The sequence below is a fragment of the Phaseolus vulgaris genome, chromosome 10 (genome assembly GCF_000499845.2).
Source record: "Phaseolus vulgaris cultivar G19833 chromosome 10, P. vulgaris v2.0, whole genome shotgun sequence".
Taxonomy (NCBI): domain Eukaryota; kingdom Viridiplantae; phylum Streptophyta; class Magnoliopsida; order Fabales; family Fabaceae; genus Phaseolus; species Phaseolus vulgaris.
The window spans coordinates 42,603,636-42,624,941 of NC_023750.2; the positions used below are offsets into that span (position 1 = coordinate 42,603,636).

At 31.2% G+C, this 21,306-nt stretch overlaps 3 protein-coding genes and 1 pseudogene across 6 annotated transcripts; 1 reads left to right on the forward strand and 3 right to left on the reverse strand.

Annotated features, from left to right (window-relative positions):
* Nucleotides 1-3,199: 3,199 nt before the first annotated feature.
* LOC137819100 (uncharacterized) lies at nt 3,200-4,504 on the reverse strand (annotated as a pseudogene).
* On the reverse strand, nt 3,200-7,916 carry LOC137819099 (putative pentatricopeptide repeat-containing protein At3g25970). 2 transcript variants are annotated; one of them, XM_068622840.1, is made up of 5 exons: nt 5,697-7,916; nt 5,128-5,584; nt 4,945-5,039; nt 4,326-4,523; nt 3,200-3,606 (listed from the first exon to the last, which is right to left on the reverse strand). In XM_068622840.1, exons 1-2 carry the CDS (start codon nt 7,732-7,734, stop codon nt 5,538-5,540), a joined length of 2,085 nt encoding a protein of 694 aa, XP_068478941.1. In that variant the 5' UTR covers nt 7,735-7,916; the 3' UTR covers nt 3,200-3,606; nt 4,326-4,523; nt 4,945-5,039; nt 5,128-5,537. The 2 variants fall into 2 exon arrangements, with proteins under 2 accessions (XP_068478941.1, XP_068478940.1); XM_068622839.1 differs by having other exon boundaries at nt 5,128-7,916.
* A 482-nt stretch (nt 7,917-8,398) lies between these two features.
* Nucleotides 8,399-11,146, forward strand: LOC137818185 (stem 28 kDa glycoprotein-like). Its single transcript, XM_068621452.1, has 3 exons — nt 8,399-8,893; nt 9,429-9,638; nt 10,846-11,146. The coding sequence occupies exons 1-3, from the start codon at nt 8,502-8,504 to the stop codon at nt 11,024-11,026; spliced, it is 783 nt and encodes a 260-aa protein (XP_068477553.1). The 5' UTR covers nt 8,399-8,501; the 3' UTR covers nt 11,027-11,146.
* A 6,337-nt stretch (nt 11,147-17,483) lies between these two features.
* Nucleotides 17,484-20,572, reverse strand: LOC137819357 (protein IQ-domain 26-like). 3 transcript variants are annotated; one of them, XM_068623173.1, is made up of 5 exons: nt 19,893-20,572; nt 19,710-19,795; nt 18,994-19,417; nt 18,355-18,561; nt 17,484-18,255 (listed from the first exon to the last, which is right to left on the reverse strand). In XM_068623173.1, exons 3-5 carry the CDS (start codon nt 19,378-19,380, stop codon nt 17,662-17,664), a joined length of 1,188 nt encoding a protein of 395 aa, XP_068479274.1. In that variant the 5' UTR covers nt 19,381-19,417; nt 19,710-19,795; nt 19,893-20,572; the 3' UTR covers nt 17,484-17,661. The 3 variants fall into 3 exon arrangements, with proteins under 3 accessions (XP_068479274.1, XP_068479273.1, XP_068479272.1); XM_068623172.1 differs by having other exon boundaries at nt 18,994-19,468; nt 19,893-20,571; XM_068623171.1 differs by lacking the exons at nt 19,710-19,795; nt 19,893-20,572 and having other exon boundaries at nt 18,994-19,680.
* Nucleotides 20,573-21,306: the final 734 nt, after the last annotated feature.

Genomic DNA, 21,306 nt, shown 5'->3' on the forward strand with positions numbered 1-21,306 from the left:
CTTACTTTTTTAAGTAAAACTAGTTTATTATTATATAAATAAAGTAATAAATGTAAAAAGAAGAAGGTAATTAGCTAAGTTCTAAAAATTTACTATGCCAAAAAGAAAAGATGTCTAGTAGGGCCTGATGAATGTAAAATTTAAAAAACATTTGTAAACTCCTTCCTCACTAATTTTTTTTTTTTTAATTGTATGTTGTGATTGTTATTTTTGTACATAGTTTCATTTATAAATGTCGTTATTTATGTTGTGATGGTCCCGAATACCATCACATGTTGTCATATGACAATTTATTTTGATCCACTCTAGCTAGTACCCACCATATAATATCTTGTATAAAATAACGTTGTTAAGTGTGTAGTTTATGATAGTTATAAATATCGTAATATTTTAAGTTGTCAAAACAATTTCAGTGTAAATAACTAAACTTTTAAACACCACTTTATATACTACATTTGTAAACATCAATATTAAATTAAATTGTGAAATATTATATACTAATTATAATTGTGTAATCCAAGTATTAAATATTTTAACTTTTAATATTTTATTGAACTTGTTTTCATGATATAATTAAACATGTTTTCATATAGTTAACTCTATTTTCACAAATTAATTTTATAATATAATTAAACTCATAAATACTAATAGTTGAATAAACATATAAACAAATTTATAATAAAAACGACTTTATTCATTCATTGATAGATCAAAATTTATATGTCATTTCACATTATACCAAACTACAAGCGCATGAAAATGATAACTTAAAATTTACAAAATAATAATTGTTTCACATTTGACACCGTAGAAGACACATCCTAATATGTTTTGCTTCCTCTGGATGATCTTAGAATGTTTTGGTTTGGTGATGATGCCTATTGATTTGATGATATTAATTAAAATAGTTAAATAGCCCAAGGTTTTAATGTGATAAACTTTTACCCTTGTTTTGAGGCTTGTGAGGTTTTATAACATGTTAGGTAACTTAAGAACATACACTTGTTTGTGTGTATGCTTTTCTGAGCTTTGACACTTAGTGTAACCCAATTGAATATCTTGGTCAATTGACTTTTGCTCATTGATTGTGGTTGAATAACTTATTTATGGTGTTGGATTGGCTTTTTTCCGGTTGATTAGAAGCTTTCTGCCCAACTTTTTAAGCTTTATCGTATAAGGATTTTAAACTAAGGAATTGCTTATGTTTATTCTTTTGGTACCTCTCTTTGTGAAAGATGATAATTTTAATATGATGATTGATATGTGGTCTATGCATAGGTTTATATATTAGAAAGTACAATATCTATTTTTCAAGGCGTATATTAGAAAATAAGATTGAGTCTAACTCGACAGTACAAAACATGTTTGTAAGATGAGGATTATCTTTACTTGTATACTAAAAATTAGTCTTATCTCTACTTGATTTGTGATATCGAACATATAATCCTCACGAGACATAAGCATCCCATATGTGAAACTTTCCGTTGTGAGACTTGATATTTAGAGATAATTCAAAAACACGTGACACAATAGGTAACAAATCTCATTAAGATAAATTATTATACAATATTAGAAAATTGATCTTATTTTTTATTATTAAATTAATATTTTTATTTTATTATGTATTCATATAAAATTACTAGTATTATAACTATGAATAAACATCCTATGCGCGTATTCTACATAAAGTATCAATTCCATATCATTCTTAATAGTTATTAGTATCATAACTATTTTTATTATTATTATTAGCCTTATTATTATCATCATTATCTTAATCAATATTATTATTATATTATTGTGGACATTTATTAACAAATATTGATTCACGTCAAATTATCAAAGAATAATTATTATAGAGATATGGATTGACGTCAAATTATCATTGTTGTTGGTATGACTTTGACCATCTTGTCAATGAATTCACCTATAGACCCTTCTTCCTCAGTATGATTCTGGTAGTTTCTTAACCCTAGAAACGTTACACATCCGATTGGACCAAATTTTGTCCAAGGGATACCCTAGTATGAACTATGTCTCTAGGAATATCACCATTGCTTCAGTTGTGGTGGTGACGAAGGGAGTCTTTTTGGGTGCCATTTGCAATTCTTTGCAATGAAAGTTTAAAAGAGAGGAAGCAATATTCAAACTTTTTTTCTCAGAAAAGTGAGTGCCTGTAACGAAACTCTTGAGCATCAAATTAGGTTATCCTGTGAAAGTTGGATCCAAGGTGACAGTTTGACTTCAGATGACGATATGGACAACATGAAACCATGAAACACTTAATGTGTATGTAGTTATTCTATACCTTTTTGTTTTGTCATAAATGTCTTTTAAAGCATCTGAACTAAATAATTATTTCTCATTAAAATTGTTACTGATTACTTTTGTTGCCTTTACATTGTTTGATCTGTATCTCCTGAAACATTTCTTTGTTAGACAAAGTTCAAACTATAAGTCCTTTAATTTAGACATTCTTCATGCACCTTAGACCTTCCACATATTCTATGCAGTCTTTACCATTCATCAAGAGGAGTATCTCATCCTGATGTATGAGAATGCAAATTTTCTCTCCCAAACTCCTTCTAGATGGTCTTTATGGAATTCCTAAGCTCCATGGATAATATCTAAGCAACATTTTGAGGTCTTCTTTTGATACAATGATATTTCATTTTTTTTGTTCTTTTTGTATTGCTCCCCTTCATACTAGATGGCTTCTCTCTTTAGGCACTGGCTTATACTCAAAGATAACAATACTCAGATTTTTCTTGAATCCTTTGTTGTTAGTTCTTGTTATTTGCCTTTAACACTTTCGTTTTCAGATTTACCACTATGAAAGCAAGCAACCTTAGCATTTTCATGAGCATGCATGTACACATCTCATGCATACTTGTCTGATATGCTGTGAAAATCATAGATAATTTGAAGTATTATATATATATATATATATATATATATATATATATATATATAACACTACCTTTTTTTTTTCATTTGTATTCGCTCTGTTTCCTTCCTTTAGTAGTGCAAATTTCTATCGCACCATCCAAATAAAGTATGCATTATGTGTCTTTTTTGGGTCCTCTGTACTCCTTTTCATGACCTCGAAACCATGCAATCTGCTGTCAAAACTATGTACGCTTATTGTCATTTTTTTCTCAATAGATACTTCAGACTGATATCTCCTCGTGTACACTCCTTTGAGAAATAATTATATAGACAAAATTGTATTTTCAGCAAAACAGAGCATCGACATCATCACAGAAAAGAATCAATAAAATAATTTAGCAACTCATAAAACATTATCTCAACGGGAATTGTAAACCAGCACTGAACAGTTAGATTACGTGCGGGCTCCTCGGCAGCACTGCACTGGTCCTCTTTCAGGGGAGGGCAGAAGTGAAGAACATACATTTCCTTTTTGTCACCGCAGCAAAGCCTTATTTTTTTTGCTTTGAAAAATCTAAGGCAACGGTATCACTTACAATAATTTCAAGAGCTCCATCTTGGTTATCTTGATTTGACGCAGTTCCCATCAAAACACTTTTCTCTTTCTCCAGATTCTATCTCCATCTTCAGCCTTGCTTTCTGACGAGCAATCTCAGCCTGGAACATTAAAAAATGGAGGACAGTGAGGATGTCTTACGAATTGAGAACTACCTAGTAATTTAAGCTATAATTCATGCACAACCATTTCCATGCTCAGTAGAACTGCAGAACGCAGTTAACATTCCATATTTTTTTGTTTATTTTAGAAAAATTGAGAGCTACCTACGTAGTAAATTAAGTCATAATTCATCCACAGCCATTTCCATGCTTAGCTGATAAAAGGAATGTAACAGAGTTTTAACAATAAAACTTAACTAGGAACAACAGTATTCTCTCATTTCATCTGATCAACCATAAACAGTATTTTACAACTATTAGATCTTAAAAGTTAAAATGTTAAATTATTGATGTGTTAAAATAGTATTTTGTTAATAGGTCTTTTCAATATTATCTTTTGAAAGAACATAATGTTCAACTTTACATGTCAAGAGTTAGAGAAGCTCCATGATTTACATAGAGGGTGTTTGGATAAATGTTGCATTTAGTTGGCTCGCGTTCCAAAGGTTCAGTCAGTTACCAAGAAGTAACAGATTGTATCTTTGAAATGAACGTGTGTTTCAGACCTTAACACAGAAAAACCAACATGAATATAGACTCTCAAACTTCACAGCCTTTATTACAAAGGCAATAGTCTTATCCCACTAGGAGAGAGCACATTAAAGTAAGAAAAATTAAAAGGATTAAAAATTTGAGAGAAATAGGTAATCAGTAGACACCTCACAGCGAGAAAGATCAGCCTTCCAAGCAGCTTCACGTCCGCAACCTCACGTTCACGCTCAACAATGTAGCTTTGCATCTCTCTATCTTTCCTGATCCTATCCTGAATATCAACCTCCAATGCTTCCTGCAATTCCTGGACAAACTTATCTACCACTGCCTTTATTCGGAGAGACATCTTGTACTAAAACCTCAACCTGAAAAGACACAAGTCCAAAATCCAATTCCTCAGTTTCATAAATGGAATTCGCTTGCACATTAGTTTAGCTCATTTTTCAAAGATTTTTTTTTTAGCTTCTTGAGAAAGTAAAAGCCCACATAACAATCATGTCCTTAAAATTAATGCAAACTAAACATTTTTTTCCTTTTAAGTCCGGAGAAAAGATTTACATAGAATTTTTATTGCAATAAATTTCAAATTTAGGCTGAGAATGAAGGCTGAGAATGAAAACGCAGCTTCATGTCATGTAAAAAATAAAAATTCATAGAGTAAAGAACAAGCAGCAGAAATATAAAAAATACACTTTATGCATCTCTCAAATTCTACAATGTTCTTTAAAAGAAATAACCTAATAACTTTTCCTCAACAGAATATTTTACAGAAAAAACAAAACAAACCGTAAACAATGTTGTGTACATCAAACACACCTCTTCCTTTTTTTATTCCCTGGAACCCTGTTATTCTGCAAAAATCCAACGGAAATTTGGTGTTTCTGAAATTCATTTGGTTCAAATTAAGCCTTCAAGAAGTGATTGTGAAAGTGTATGTAATTGAAAGGGAGTGAGAATTTAGAAGACGACCTCAAGGACATCCTTCCCCAAAAAACGTCTTGTACCCAGCAGAGTCTTCCTCTTCCACTTCTGAGAGTGTGTAGTACTTTAGGCATTTTTGTTTTCAAATGATTAGTACATACCAGCTATAGAACAATCTACCAAAACAAATACATAACACCATTCAAAACTCTCAATGGCTTAGCCTCCATGAATAAGTACAAACACTTTCAGGTTTGATAGATTTGACTGATTAAGTAGCTGAGTCTAGTCATATATGGCACTTGTCTTCTTCTATGTACTAATTACTTCTAGACCCAATTCCTTTAGTTCATTCTCTCTCACTGTTAGTATACAACATGCAGCCACAAGATAAATTTTGTGATGAGAACAATCTTTCCTCCAAAAGAAGTACTTGATGTCTTCCGTAGTCATGAAGTTCATATCAGCATCTTGTGAAAAACACTGAGTACACCATCCTTGAAAGCTTCCAACAAAATCCAGAAAACAAAAATACAAAAATCATAAGAACATTTTATCATCATAACCATCTAGATTATCTAAACACTGCAGTAACAACATTTGATTGACAAAATTACCGAACAATTTAATTCCTTGATTTAGTTGTTGTAGTTGTGTGTATATCTCGTCACATTGGGGATGGGAATGATCTTCAGCGTTGAAAGCATGCACTTTATTCTTCACTTCTATCCAACTCCAACCTGGAACCTTTTTCACTCTCCTTTCTCGCATCATCCTTGTTACAGTAGCCTTCTCATCCCACATTTTGAATCGTCCATACATTTCAGAGAGTATAACATAAGTGCAGTGGTCCTCAGGCTCCAGCTCTAGCAAAGTTTTTGCTATTTGAGAAGCTAATTCAATATCACCACAAAATCTACATGCACCTAACAAAGTTTTCAACACCATTGCATCAGGTTCAAAAGGCATTGTTTCAACCAAAGCTTTTGCCTTCTCAAGATGCCCTGCCCGACCATAGAGATCAATTGCACAAGCATAGTGCTCGTGTCGTCGTGGAATACCAAAATCAGACTCCATGGACTCTATAAATTTGCAGCCTTCTTCTACTAGCCCATTATGACTGCACGCAGTTAGAACTGCAACAAAGGTTATATGATCAGGTTTCACCTTTCTCTTATTCATTAAGTGAAAGAGGTCAAGCGCAATGTTTCCCTGTCCATGTTGTGCATACCCAAAGATGATTGAATTCCAAACAATTGCATAGTCTTTGGATGTTGCTTCAAAAGATTTCCTAGCATCTTTTATGATCCCACATTTAGAATACATGAATATCAACGAACTCCCAACATAATTATTGTTATCAAATCCTACTTTAAGTGCTAAGACATGAACCTGTTGACCTAACTGTAGAGTTGCTAAATCCGAGCATGATCTTATGACAGCCGAAAAGGTATAATGGTCAATTTCTACGACCAAAGATCTCATATGTAGAAATAGCCTCAAGGCATCTTCACTCAAACCAACTTGAACATATCCTGCCAAAATGCAGTTCCAAGTGCAACAATCTTTTAGATTCATTGAAAAGAATATTCTTAATGCATCTTCCATGCCCTTATCATTAAATCTGATGTACATGGCAATCAAAGCATTGGAAATAGGAACAGAATCTTCAAGACCGCTTTTTATCACCAACCCATGCAAACATTTTCCATTGCTTTTACACTCTTGTACAGAACAAGCACTGACACTCCCAGTGTAAGTATAAGTATCAGGCTCAAACCCAAAATTCTGCATATCAATGAACACTTTAAATGCAAGATCTTCTTTCTCGTGCATCAAATAAGCACTAAGAATGGAATTCCATGTAACCACATCACGACAAGCAACAGCACCATGAAATACTCTCTCAGCATCTTGCAAAGAACAACAATCAGAATAGGCTATGATAGAAGCATTGCAGACAGTGTTAAACAATTCCAACCCATGTTTCACAATTTTACAATGCAACTGCATTGTCAACCAACAAAACTCAGCATCATCAAGCAATGTCAAAAGTGGAGACATCGTGCCATCATCAATTTCTACACCCTCAAGCTCCATACAACGTAGCACCCGGAACGCCATGTCACGATCACCAACTCGTGAATAACCAGCAACAAGTGTATTCCACGACACATAATTACGCTCTGGCATGGTTTGAAAAATAATGTACGCATCATCAACTCTCCCACACTTGGCATACATGTCCAAGAGGGCACTACCAGAAAACATATTTTCTGATAACCCCATCTTGAGCATGATAGAATGCACCTGTTCACCAAGTGACAGCTCACCAGCTTGGGCGACACCCTTGAGAATGCTTCCCAATGTGTGGCTGTCAAATGCAAGAGCTGACCTTCTCATGGCACTGACGATTTTCCATGTGGTGCCCAGGTGCCCAGAGTTTACATAAGCAGAAACGATGGCGTTCCAAGACACAGTGTCTCTGTGAGGCATTTCGTCGAATAGTTGGTGAGCAGATGTTAATTTTGTGCATTTTGCGTACGAAGTTATGAGGTTGTTGGCAATGTAAAGGTTTGCGATGGAGCCTAACTTGATGGCTTGGCAGTGGGTTGCTTTGAGGCCAAGCAAAGTGAAGAAGTGCAACCTCTTCATTCATGAGCATCTGAAAGGGATGATAATAGTCTGGTTCTGGAATACATAAGATTTTGATGCTCAAAACGGAATCTGAACAAGACACAGACAATGGAACAGGGAAAGTTCTCTAAATTAACCAAGAGGTTGCCTTTCAATATTCAAACTAATCTTAGAGTCGTGGGATGCACAATGTAAAAATTAAAAACAAAATAAAAGCTCTCTATTAGATGATAAAAAATTCTTATATAATATTTTAGATTTTCAATTATAACTACCTTATCAGTTATTACTGTTCTATCAGTATCATTTATTTTTATTTTTATCTTTTATCTTTTTTAATGTGCTATATAAATATAACACTCAATAATCTATGTGTAACAATTCTTCATCAATAAAATATATCATTTTCTTTTCTCCTTTTCTCTTATTTCTCTGTATAAAATATAAAATAAAAAAAACTAATATCGTATCAGAGTATTTAGAAGCTCGTCATCATCTCTTTTGTTTCACTATATGAAATATCCAAAACTAATACTCTCTTAAACCAATGAAAGATGAAAAGGGATTCAATCCTTGAAATCCATGTGTTTTATGATTAAAAAAGTGCAAAACATCTTTTTCATTGCGTTCACAGCTTATAACGTGGATCATAAAAAAAATGCCACGGGTGTAGTCACAAACAATATTTTACCCTCTCTATGAAGCCATTGGTGTTGTGTATATAAAGAACAAAAGCCAAAGCCATGAAGCTGCAAGTGTAAGCTGTGACAGAACTAACAGTGACGATGAGAATGAAGGTGTTTGTTTTTGTTCTTGCTGTGAGTGTAGGAGCGTGGCAATGTGAGGGTTCAGAGCATGGCCATGAGAACCAGATTTTCCCTCTGAGAATGAAAACTGGTTCTGGTGGCCACTACATTCCAGAGGTTTCGTGCCAGAGTTGGAGGGTTGGTGTGGAAGCACATAACGTGGTAGAGTGGAAAACTGTTCCTGCAGATTGTGAGGGATACGTAGGGAACTACATGCTTGGTAAACAATATAGATCAGACTCCAAAACTGTTTGCCATGAAGCTTTTTCTTATGCCAAAACCCTAAATATCACTTCCAGAGACATATGGGTGTTCGACGTAGATGAGACCACACTCTCTAATCTCCCATATTATGCTCACCATGGATTTGGGTATGTTCTCTTTTCATTTTTCCTGTGAAAATCTCACATGATGGCACATTTCATGATATTGTGAATGTGATTTAAAAGCGGTTATACACGTAAGAAATTATGTAAATTAATAATTTCTATAAAGTGATTTACATGACTTAAAGTTTGTGTTTTGGGTCCGATTTAAAAGTGGTTATATATATATATATATGTAAGAAATATATATCTGATGATATACCTAATGAAAATCGACATCTGGTGGAGATTGTAAACTAAAGGCTATAGGGTTTTGTCTCTGCAAATAATAGTTATCTCAGTGTTAACCATGAAAGTGTGTGACAAAAACGGAATTGCTAAGAGATAGATTGGGACAAAGGAGATAAAGTAGTTGTTCAAGTATGATCACTCATGGATCAAGGTAAGTGTCTATTCCTTTTTGATTGTATGAATACATGTGAGAATCATAAGATATGTATGTGAACATTATTGTATGCGTTCATAATCATGTTTAATCTAATCGTGTTTTAACTTACAATATATATATATATACATATAGGGTGGAACCATATAATGCGACAACGTCTGATGAATGGGTTGAAGTTGGTGAGGCACCAGCACTGCCTGAGAGTCTGAAACTGTACAAGAAACTGTTGTCACTTGGCATCAAGATTGTGTTCTTGACAGGAAGACCACTGAACCAGAAGGCTGTCACAGTTACCAACTTAAAGATTGCAGGATACCACAAATGGGAAAAATTGATTCTAAAGTCAGTATTTTTCACTACAAATCTTCTATGTTTCATCTCCAAATTGCGGTTCATTATCCAATTTTATGTGATTTATGGGAATCCTAATACATGTTTCTCCATACAAATCCTCCAAGGAATCAGTAATATACCCTACACTGATGTCACAAAACATGTTGTATCTGCATCCACGGCTAAAAGAACTAAGTTTTTACTTCTTATTAGTCAATCGAATTTAAAAACAAGTGAACCTTATAAAATTCACTTAATTAATATTATGTTATAAGTCGATTTTATAAAATTTAGTTAGAATTAAAGTGAACTTCTTAATATAGTATTAGAGTCATTTAATTTAATGTCTACGTATTTTAGCAAAAATTAGTTCAAACTACCTGTTATTGGACCATCCATAGTATATAGTCTAATGCACAAAGATCTCAACCGGAGAGGTTCTAAAGATAAAAATTATATATATATATATATATATATAAATACAAATCTCACCTTATAAACCGATTTTATAAAATTGAGTTAAAATCGCATTCTTAACAATTATTTTTACAATATTTTAATATTAGGCTTCATACGGATGAGAATACATATATATATATATGTTAGTTAACACTACAAGAAAATCATGAAATAGAAACTAATTTTTAGAGATCAAAATAATTAGTTGCAATAGTAACTAAATTAGAGACCATTTTAGAAACTAAATAAAAAAATTGGTTTCTAAATTAGTTTCTATTATTGTTAAATAGTTTCTAAATTGGTATTTAACTAGAAACCAAGGTTTTAGATACCAAATTTAGAAACTAAATAATTGGTAGTTAAAACCTTGGTTACTAATTAGATATCAATTTAGAAACTATTTAATAATAATAAAAACTAATTTAGAAATCAATTTTTTATTTAGTTTCTAAAATGGTTTCTAATTTAGTTACTATTGCAACTAATTATTTTGATCTCTAAAATGGTTTCTATTTCATGATTTTCTTGTAGTGTTAACTAACATATATATATATGTATTCTCATCCGTATGAAGCCTAAAATTTTTTATTTAGTTTCTAAAATGGTTTCTATTTCATAATTTTCTTGTAGTGTAAGATTATTTTGATGATTTTGTTTGTGGAGCATATTTGGGAAAAATTGTAACTTTTGTTATTATTATGTATATGATGATAAGAATAATTAGAAAATAATGCAATAAAACTGGTTATTGTGGTAGGGATACATCTATATACCATGGGAAGACTGCAGTTACATACAAATCAAGTGAGAGAAAGAAGGTAGAGAAAGAGGGATACAAGATCATTGGGAACATTGGAGACCAATGGAGTGATATTTTGGGAACCAACACAGGCCAAAGGACCTTTAAGCTTCCTGATCCCATGTACTACATTAGTTGAGTTCATAATGTAACCATAACTTCCTCTTATCAGTAGAATAAGATACATAGATGTAATAATAACTTCTGTGTATATCACTTTTTGTGACACATTTCTTTTCTATAAACTAAACACCAATTGGTATGTAAGTTCACGAGAAAATTATTAAATAAAACTTAATTTTATAAATAAAAAATAATTAGTCATTATATTAACTAAATTATATATTATTTTATAGATTAAAAAAATTATTGACATCTAAATTATTAGTTCTTTAAAAAATAATTTATAAATTTATTAATAATAGAAAGTACTTTAAATATTAATAATTTTTGTAGTCTTTAAAATAATCTTAAATTAAATATTTTGGATATTTTAAGTGGAAAGACGAATCCAATCTCCTGGTTCTGGAAAGGAAAAAGAATTTCACGTTCTTCCTTTCGAGAAGGATAATGATTTACAATAATTATATTAATAAATTAGTGAAAAGTTAAAAAATATTTTTTATTTATAGATGGATGATAGTATTTTAATTTGTTTATATAATATTGAAAAAAATAAAAAAAAAAGTATTCATAATTTACATATACATTATATTATAGTTTTTGGCAGTACGTATGCTAATAAAATTATCCCTGCAACCAAGGGAAAAACTATAGTCACATACTTGAATTTCATCCAAAATCTAAATTAAATTTTTTTCTTGCTAGAACCCAAATATTTTTATTACAGGTAATATTGTTTTTATATGACTAAAATATATATTTTTCTTATAGTGCATATATGAGCTATTTTCTCTCATAAATACAAGTTGAATGATAAGAATGTATTTCAAAAAATATTGGGATATTCTCTCAACACTTTTCACTTTCATATCAATTATGGAAAGTGAATTTTAACTTTTTAAAAGTGTTTAAATACCTAAATTTCAAATTTTTAAATAACTCTAACTACACTCGTACATACCTTTTTTTTAATCGCATATCTCTCTTCAAGCCAAACCATTATTTGTGTGATAGGGTTGACGAAAAGATTCGTTGTATTCGACGTTTCTAAGTGTAATTTTTTTTAAAATTTTGTACTCTATTTTTGCATCTATTTTGTTTTTCTCTAGATTTTGTGACTTTTGGATTGTATAAAACATATCTCAACCACCAACATTTACCACAGCCACCAACACAAGCAATCACCACCACCACTTGAAAATGAAGAAGAAATCTCACAATCTCCACCGTATTAAAAATCCTAAACCCTAAACACCACATGATGAGTACGACTAAGATTAAAATTTATTTGTAGTTTTTTGTTTTTATTTTTGCACTAAGCTTTTGACAATTATTGTGTACCTGGGACACATTAAGAATGTTATGACTTGATGATACATGTAGCACGAACATAATCCAAAATACAAATTTTATATTTTTAACTACAAAATTCATAATATAAATTTTCTATTTCAGATTATGCATTTCTATTCCTAATCATGAAGTTAAAGGTATGGCTGGAGGAAAAAAGGTTCTACTGGAAGGTCTTATAAGTTCAAGGAAGATGATGAGATAAAGAAGAGTTGCGGCTGAAAAAGATGAAAATGGTAATTTCACCACCTCCATTAAGGTGCAGGATGAAACCATGAAGGTGGAGAAAGAAAAGCCCATAAACAATTGATCCCATTATTTTGGGCCAACTTAAAGATATTGTGTTGGGCCGAGAGTGAAAATGGACCCTTAAAAAGATGACTTTGGAACCATTGGTTTGGACCAATATGTGAGTTTAGAAATTCTAATACCAACTTTACAATATTAAAACATAAAATATACTTCATGCTTAACTATCTTTCATTCTTAATTTTATGTATTTATTCATAAATTACAAAATTATATATATATATATATATATTATAGATAGAGAGAGAGAAAAAAAAGTGTTTTTTTTTCTTTTTTTAAGATTTAAACTACTTTTTAATTATTACTCATTTTGGGAAACAATTATTAAGAGTGTCTAAGATCTTAAATGCATACAATATAAATATTTTTATTCAAACATGATTTATCTCATACCTAGTAAACATTTATATATCTTCTAATTTTATATACACTTTTATTATTATTATTTTTTCTATTTCTTAATATATAGGATTAGAGATATTAATTCAAATTAACTAACTTCATGGTATTTACCTTTGACATTCATATGGTATAATTGTTTGGTTAGGTGGATTTGAAACTTGCTAATATAAATCCATGATAAATTACTTTTAGGTTTAATTATGTTTTGTACATCAAATTTAGGATGGATATGAATTTGATCTCTAAATAAATAAATAAAAACATATATATTTTAGTCTCTTAATTTTTTTTAGTATTTTTTAAAAATATTATTAATTGCTAAGCAGACATTTTGAGATTAAAATCAAAATAATATAAAAATTTAGATATTAAACTTATTTATAATGTGAAATCAATTAATAATTCATTATATATTTTAAATCTCTTCTGTTTGGTATCTTCCAAACATGGTCTAATAACTTCACAATATGGGCATGAAATATTTTTTATTTCACACATTATTAAGATCCTGTTTGTTCCCAAAAGACAACCACCTTATTCAATTGTTTTCGAAACTTACAAACACAAAAGGCTAACACAGTACCAAGTGGTACAATTACACGGTTTCAAACATTTAGGTACATTTCTGATCCACCCACATAACTCACTCAACATAGGTACTTAACATAGCTATAACTAATTTCTAATTTTGTACCATTTCACTTAACAACCATTTTTTCCTTCAAATGTAATAACATTATTAACTGTCACTAATTTGTGACTAAAGACCAGTTCAAGAAGCTCCATAGTATATAAATATAGATATTAATTAATGAGAACTTAAGGGGTGTGCTTTCTCCATTCAAAAAAAAAAAAAAATTCTTACACATTTTTCAGTTATTTTGTTACGATGTATCCGTTACAATTTTATTCTTAAAAAAGGTCTTTGTGAGTTGAGAGATGAAAATTTATATAAAGTGTTCTTAATATCAATTTTTGAATGATATGAGATTCATTATTAAAAAATCATTGAATAAAATGAATAAAACCCAATTTTAGAGGAAAAAAATTATTAATTTCTAAATTAGTTTTTATTAATGATAAATAGTTTTTAAATTGGTATTTAATTAGCTACCAAGGTTTTAACTACTAATTATTTAGATTCTAAATTTGGTTGCAAAAACCTGAATATCTAATTATATACCAATTTAAAAACTATTTATCAATAATAAAAACTAATTTTGAATTTAATAATTTTTTTAGTTTATAAAATAGTATTTAATTTGATCATTATAAAAATTAATTATTATTTTTTTTTAAAATTGATTTTTATTGAATGATTTTTTTTTAGTGATTGTTGAGTGTAACATAGTATTATTATATTACTATAAATTTGAAGATAATTTTCACAGAAAATAAAAGATTTATCATACATAGTAATTTATAATTGAATAACAGCATAGCCTAATTTTTCTCATAAAAAGCATTTCAATTCATTTTTTTTATTTCTTTCATTTTTTTTAATGTTAGTAAATATATTCAGAACTTCTTGAAAATCTGTGTCCAGCATGGAGAAAATTTGTAGTACTGTCTGTATTCCGTGAATGAACAAAACTAAGTGTAAGTTTTATTAGAAAGAGAGAATTTTTTTTATAGGTTTGTGTTATCTTTGTACCTGAAAAGTACTTTTGCCAAAACATTCCTTTTTACTTTTTCCATTGAAGTGCGTAGAACTTCATATTAACAACATTTCAACACAAATATAAAGTAAATAAAGTGAATTATTTTATACATCATATTTCTCACTATTGTTTGTGCCACAATGATTATAATAAAAAACGACGAAGAAAGTCTAATTATTTCAAAAAATATTTCATATTTTCAATTTTTTAAAAATGTTAAAGAAGTGTTCAGTGACATATTATTAGTGAAAAAAAATATTATTTTTAGAAATTTAATATGATAATTGACAAAATAAATATTTTTTTTGTAAAATAAAATCAATTTATATTTAAAAAAAATGCATTATTTTCAAGAACTGATATCTTAATATTCAAAAGAAGTAATTTAAAGTTGTAAATGTGCTTTATAAGGTATTTTAAACTTATATTAAAGATTAATTGATAAACTTTAAATATAAGTTTTATTAAGTCAGGGTGTGTTTAATAAAAATCCATTACTCAATAAAACTAACACTTGCTCATATTCCCCACTACTTTAGGTTAAGCAACTTGGTTTATTTCAAATAAAATATTATATTTAAACTTTGTAAATAAAAATATTGTTAAAAAGACTACTAAAAATAATCAAATATTTTTTTTTACACAAATTAGTAATCAACATGCAAAGCATGATTAAAATAATTAGTAAAACTTAAAAAAAAGAGTTAAGAATAACATTTGATTTTTTTTTTATATAATTTTCCTGAAGTGACGTAAGCAGCATCATTAAGATCATGAACCAAACAAATTCAACCTCCATTTTCTTGAAACAAGTGATTCTGCAGAACACTGTATAAAATAAGGTTTTCCAATGTTGGAATCAAAAAATCACAACCTGCTATAATGTTTTTTTAAGAATGCAATTAATATATATTAATCTTTTGGCCATTTCTCAACGTCTCTTTCTATCCGTTCAAACAATAGGGGCAATAAAATTAAATACAGAATTCAAGAAGATATTCAAAAGATTCTTAATAATTATTATGAGTAATGTTAATTAAAAAAATGATTAAGATGAAATTGTTTTTTCCATTTATAATTAAAAAATTATTAGAGTATGATCTTTATTAATTTTTATTTACATAATAAACAAATTCATATACTTAAAAACTCTTAATTTTTATTAATTATTGATGCTCACAGAATTTAAAACACTTAAGATTAAGTATTGATTTGAAACAATATTAATATTAATATTAATATTTTTATAATTTTTCAAATCATTGTTTGATATGATCACTCTGCACGAAAATATTGACGATGATGTATGGATGAGGGCATAATCATTCTCTACCAGTGTAAATTACCTATATTACCCCTACAGTAAAAAATTTCACGCGCAACGAAGCACGTGGAACACCACAAGATGAATACTATAGAAAAGCCCGTTTCAAATCAAACCCTAATCATTGCTGAAATGAAATTTAAGATTCAAACACTGCCTTTCGATTAGACTTCTTCATTCAACTTCACGCGCTTCTTCGGGAAGTGTGTCCACATCCTTAAATTTTTTTTCTCGTTTTCTCACATATCTTTAAATTTTAATTGCACAAAACCATGAAAGAAAAACTGTAATTTTACTTTCTGTATTAATTTTTATAATTTTTTATATAATTTTTGTGCAGTTTTGTTCTTATTTATAACATTTCTATTATTATTATTTTTTATAAAAATTTATGCTATATTTTTATTTTGGTAGCGGTTTTTAAACATGTAAAAAACGAGCATACACAGTGATGTCTATATTTTGAATAATTAAAAGTTTAAAAAAAATTAGTCTAACACATTTTGTAATTTTTATTTAAAAATATAATTTCTTAAGAATATAATTAAATTGAGAAGAAAAAATGTTCTGTTCTAATTCAACACAAACAATAATATATATAAAAAAAATAAAAGATAATACTGTGTGAACATAATTGTACATGTGTTTTTTATAACAAAAACTAAATAATATAATAACAAATATCTAATCAGATAAATTCCCTTTATCATTTTTTTTTAATTTTGTTTCCTTCTATAAACACCTATAGCAGTGTCATTGTCATCACCATTTGATGTTATGCCATTTTAGATGTTATTCACACTTGATCCATGGCAATTTCAGTAGAACGTTGGACTTTGTAAATAAAATTAAGGTCAAACATTGGCTTCCAAATTTGTTTATGACTCATAATTTTTTCTGAACACTCACCTAATGTTCTTCCAATGTTCATTACCTAACACATGAAATACTATCAATAGCAAACTCATTTTTCAGTGACACAGACTTTTCAACCATTAACAGTGATTGAAACTAGTCCTAGTCAGCAATGTAATGCCCCACATACACAAGACCCCACCTTTTTTTGTTTGGACTTTGAAAGCCACCATTAAGTTTTCCTCAACAAACTTTCCTTTTATGGGTCACTAACACAAACTAGTTTTAAGTTTTCTATTCATTGCTCTTTTACAGTATCAATACAGCAATAAGCACTGTGAAAGTGAAACTGTTGGAACTATAATCCAAACCAGCAATTAGTTAGTATGCACAAAAGAAAAACTATGTTATTAAAAATAACCAAGCCAAATTATTCTCCAACACATTTCTCTTAAATGACGTGTTCGTGTAGGTTAGAATTTGTATATTTCTCTTAAATGACATGTCCGTGACATATACGTGTATGTCAGTATTCGTATTTGTGCTACATAGCATTTGGTACAAGAGCATGATTGAAAAAAGAAACTCTTTAATTAAAAGAATGTACACAAGCAGAATTGAGAATTTCATCCCTGAATTTATAAGTTGTAAGCACAAGAGAAGAAAAAAAACAAATTCTAGATATCAGTAACATCATTGAGTGTCCAATTGCCTCTCAAATTTTTCTTTGTGTTTGTGCAACTGTGACTGTCAAAAATTCCAGGATTCTTGAGTCTGGAAGAAATTTGATGATGGCCTTTGCATTCTAACACTACTTATGCTGTTTCTTGCAGCCATGACTTCATTCAGTGAGAGTCTTTTCTTGGGTTCAGGTCTTTGTTTTGGAGCACTGTGAGACCTTAGTTTGGCCTTGAATGACTGAGTATTGGTCATGTAGTTGGGGAAATTGGAGCAAGGTCTGAAGAAGGTATCTCCACAAACACTCTTAGCTGGTGTAGCTGGAGCATTAGGTCGGGCATAGTTTGTGAAACGTGGTGTGCTATGAGCAGTGGAGAATCTACACTCATCAACATTGAGGTACCAATCAAAATCTTGAAGGTGTCTGCATTCAGGAACCGAGATTCGACCAGGGACATGACAAGGAAGAGGGGACGACATTGCCTGAGAGGACATGTCTTCTCCACACTCAGACATTGTAGAGGTAAAGCGCCTAGACCTTGATCGAGTCTTGTATGTATCAATTTCAACAATCTTGGGACTCTCATCAAAACCATTCAAGGATGTTTCATAGGATGTAGGCAACCTTTTACTGTGGAATTCACTCCTTGTTTCATCAAATCGTTCCTAAAAGTACAAAAGCACAAGCAAATAAGACATTGTTTGTTGATAGATAAATGATTGAAGTAATTGGCATTCATTCAGGACCAGAAAACCAGTTTTTACCACAGATTTTCTTGCAAGAACTTCAGGTAGAAATCTGCTTTCTTTGCTCAAGGAACGACGAGCTCGTTGTGATCTGACAGCAGTTTGAGCTCTTATTAGAGCTTGCATACTGTGAAGAGTTGCAGCAGCCCTCTTTCTAACCAAGTACCCTCTAACAAGAGCTTGTATCTTAACCAATCCTTTCAGTGCTCTAAGAGCCTTCCGTGCCTGAAAGTGAACAAAACATATTTATATATGATTGACAAGGTAGGTAACAAAATTATTAGCCATGCTCAAATTTGTCAAACATTCAAATTTATCAGATATTGAATATGGTTTAAAAGCCATTCAACAGAAGAAAAATAAGGGAATTTTTAATAACAAGATAGGTCAACTAGAATGAGGAGAAGAGGCACTGTTTCATTAAGAATCTAAAATAATATTTGAGAGGAGACAGAGGAGTAGGAATCAAGCAAAGCACTTCACTTACACCAACCAAATATATTTGTTCAAGAGACAACCACCACAATCACAAATCAATGCAATTTATCAAACAGCATTTTCAAAAACAAAGGAAGCAGACATACTTACATACATACATTCATACCTCATGACCAACACCAATTGGATTTGAACCATAAAAAAAGAGAAGACACATACCAAGTAGCCTCTAAAAAAAGTTTGGATCTTCACAGCAGCCCACTTCTCCCTGCTTCCACTGAACAATGCACCTCTCCCCTGGCTTGTCAGCCTCACAACCGCCACGGCAGCCTGTGCGGCAACCATGGCAGCATCGGCGGCAGCCGCAGTGGCGGCGGCAACAGCAATTGCATGCTTATTCTGCTCAGTCTCTGTATCATCAAAGTAGGATCTGAGCCAGGTGTTATCTGTGGCAGGAACTGAAGATGGCACATCCTTCCCTGGCTTAGCAAAACTCCACCTTTTCTTCTCCTTCTTGTCAGGAGCCAGTGAGCCTGAATTGTCGCTGTGGTCCTTCTCCTTCTTCATCCCCAACAAACCCTTCAACCACCTGCTAGCTTTTCCCATAATAAGTTCACAACTTTTTCTTTTTCTGAGTCACGATCTGGAATGAGAAACGGTGCAAAGGGTAAGTGAAACTTTTTGCCTCCTGTGGCTAAAGATAAGAGGGGTAGCAACCAAGTTAAGTCAGATGTTGAAGGGACTGTGAAAAAACAAATGAAAATGAAAAATCTTGGTTTAAAAAATGGAGGGACAAAGAAAGTGAGTGCAAAGGAAAGAGTGTAAAGTGTAAAGAATCCAACAGAAGAGGATGTGATGAGAGCACGTTGTATATGTGTATGGATGAAAAGATTAAAAACCAGAGTTAAAAAAAAAAAAGCATCAAACAAACAAACCTTAAAATCAAAGTGAGTGAGTGGAGAAAACGGATAAAGATGGAACTTGTTTTGAAAATAAACCTCTGACAGGACCTCGTGAAGAACTGCATTAGAGGACAAAAAGCGGTCACAGAAAGTTAGCAGAGGCTGAAATGAAAAACATTATAATAGTTTCAGAAAAAAAAAACTTTAAAATCTCACCTTGAGTAAAGAGACAAGAATTACAGACAAAGCACAATGGTGAAATCCTATGAAAAAAGTGACAATAATCATAGGGAAAAGCCTCCAATACCCAAGACAACAACACCTTCTTATCTGATCTTGAATTCAAAAAAGAGAAAGACCGCCGAATTCCCTTCAACCCCACAAAAACAAACTGCAACAATATTATTATTATTATTGTTTCTTCTTTGTTGTTGTTCTCTCTCTCAAACTTTCTGGAGCAACGTGTAGTACATATGAAAGATACCCACTGACAACAATCCCGTGAGCTTGGTTGAAAGGGGGCATTGAGTCCCTCTCCCACCCTTTCACTATCTTGCTTTATTTGAGAGAAAAAACTGGACTGTGAGTTAAGTTCTGCAACCGAATAACACCACTTTTAAAGCCTAAAATAAAAACTTGCCACCATTGATAGTACACTGTGCTTTGTACCATTCATTAAAGGCTATTACCAACTAAAGGGTTCCTTTATATCATCTTTTTTGTCCAGATAATACCCACTTTCTCCTTTCTTCTTCACCATCATCATTCCATTGCTTACCTTCTCTGCCACACCTTCTCCAAAACCAGACCCTCCCAAAAATTCTGCCTTTTTCAATCCACACACCAAATCAATGCTCTCTCTCTCTCTCTCTTTGGGATGCACCCCAACAACAAACACTATCTTGATCTGATTTGGATAGTTAATAATAATTATCTGGGTAAGATTCAAATTTTGAATTTAACTATTTTTTAATCAGCCCTTTTTTTAATCAGCAATGCCCTGTGGGATTGTGGTGGTTTAAGAGGGAATATGCTAAAAAAACAATGAAACTCTAGCATTATTATGAACCATTTGGTGGGTTTTGTTAAGGTGACAGAACAGTGTGAGATAAGAAACATTTTCTCCGTAGATCTTGGCAGACAGATGGAATCCTGATCAATTGAATTCAATGTGCCATTCTGTTTTTATCAGAATGCAAGACCAAATTGAAATGCATCTAATTATCATTACTTGTGACTCCATTTGGTAATAGTTTTTGCAAAATGTTGAATTTTTTTCACTCTCCCTAAGCAAATTGTAATGGGTCAATTCATGCTCAAAGACACCCATTCAAACAAATCATTTCTTTTCATATGATTATAACTTCCTGAGGAAAACTAAACACTGTGAGTTTGTTTAAGTTTGTTACACGCTAAGCTAACTTTAAACCTTCAAACTCATCATAAACTGTGCTTATTTTTAAGATTTTGTGCCCCATAAATAAGTAGACACGCGCACCATTATACTACTAGACAACCTTCATATACTAGACAACCTTCCTTGTCATGATGCAAGTTTTTTACTAACATTTGTTGATGTTCTCAATCTCGTTATTCCTTTCTAAGTTCTCGATCTTCTTGTAATCCAGAC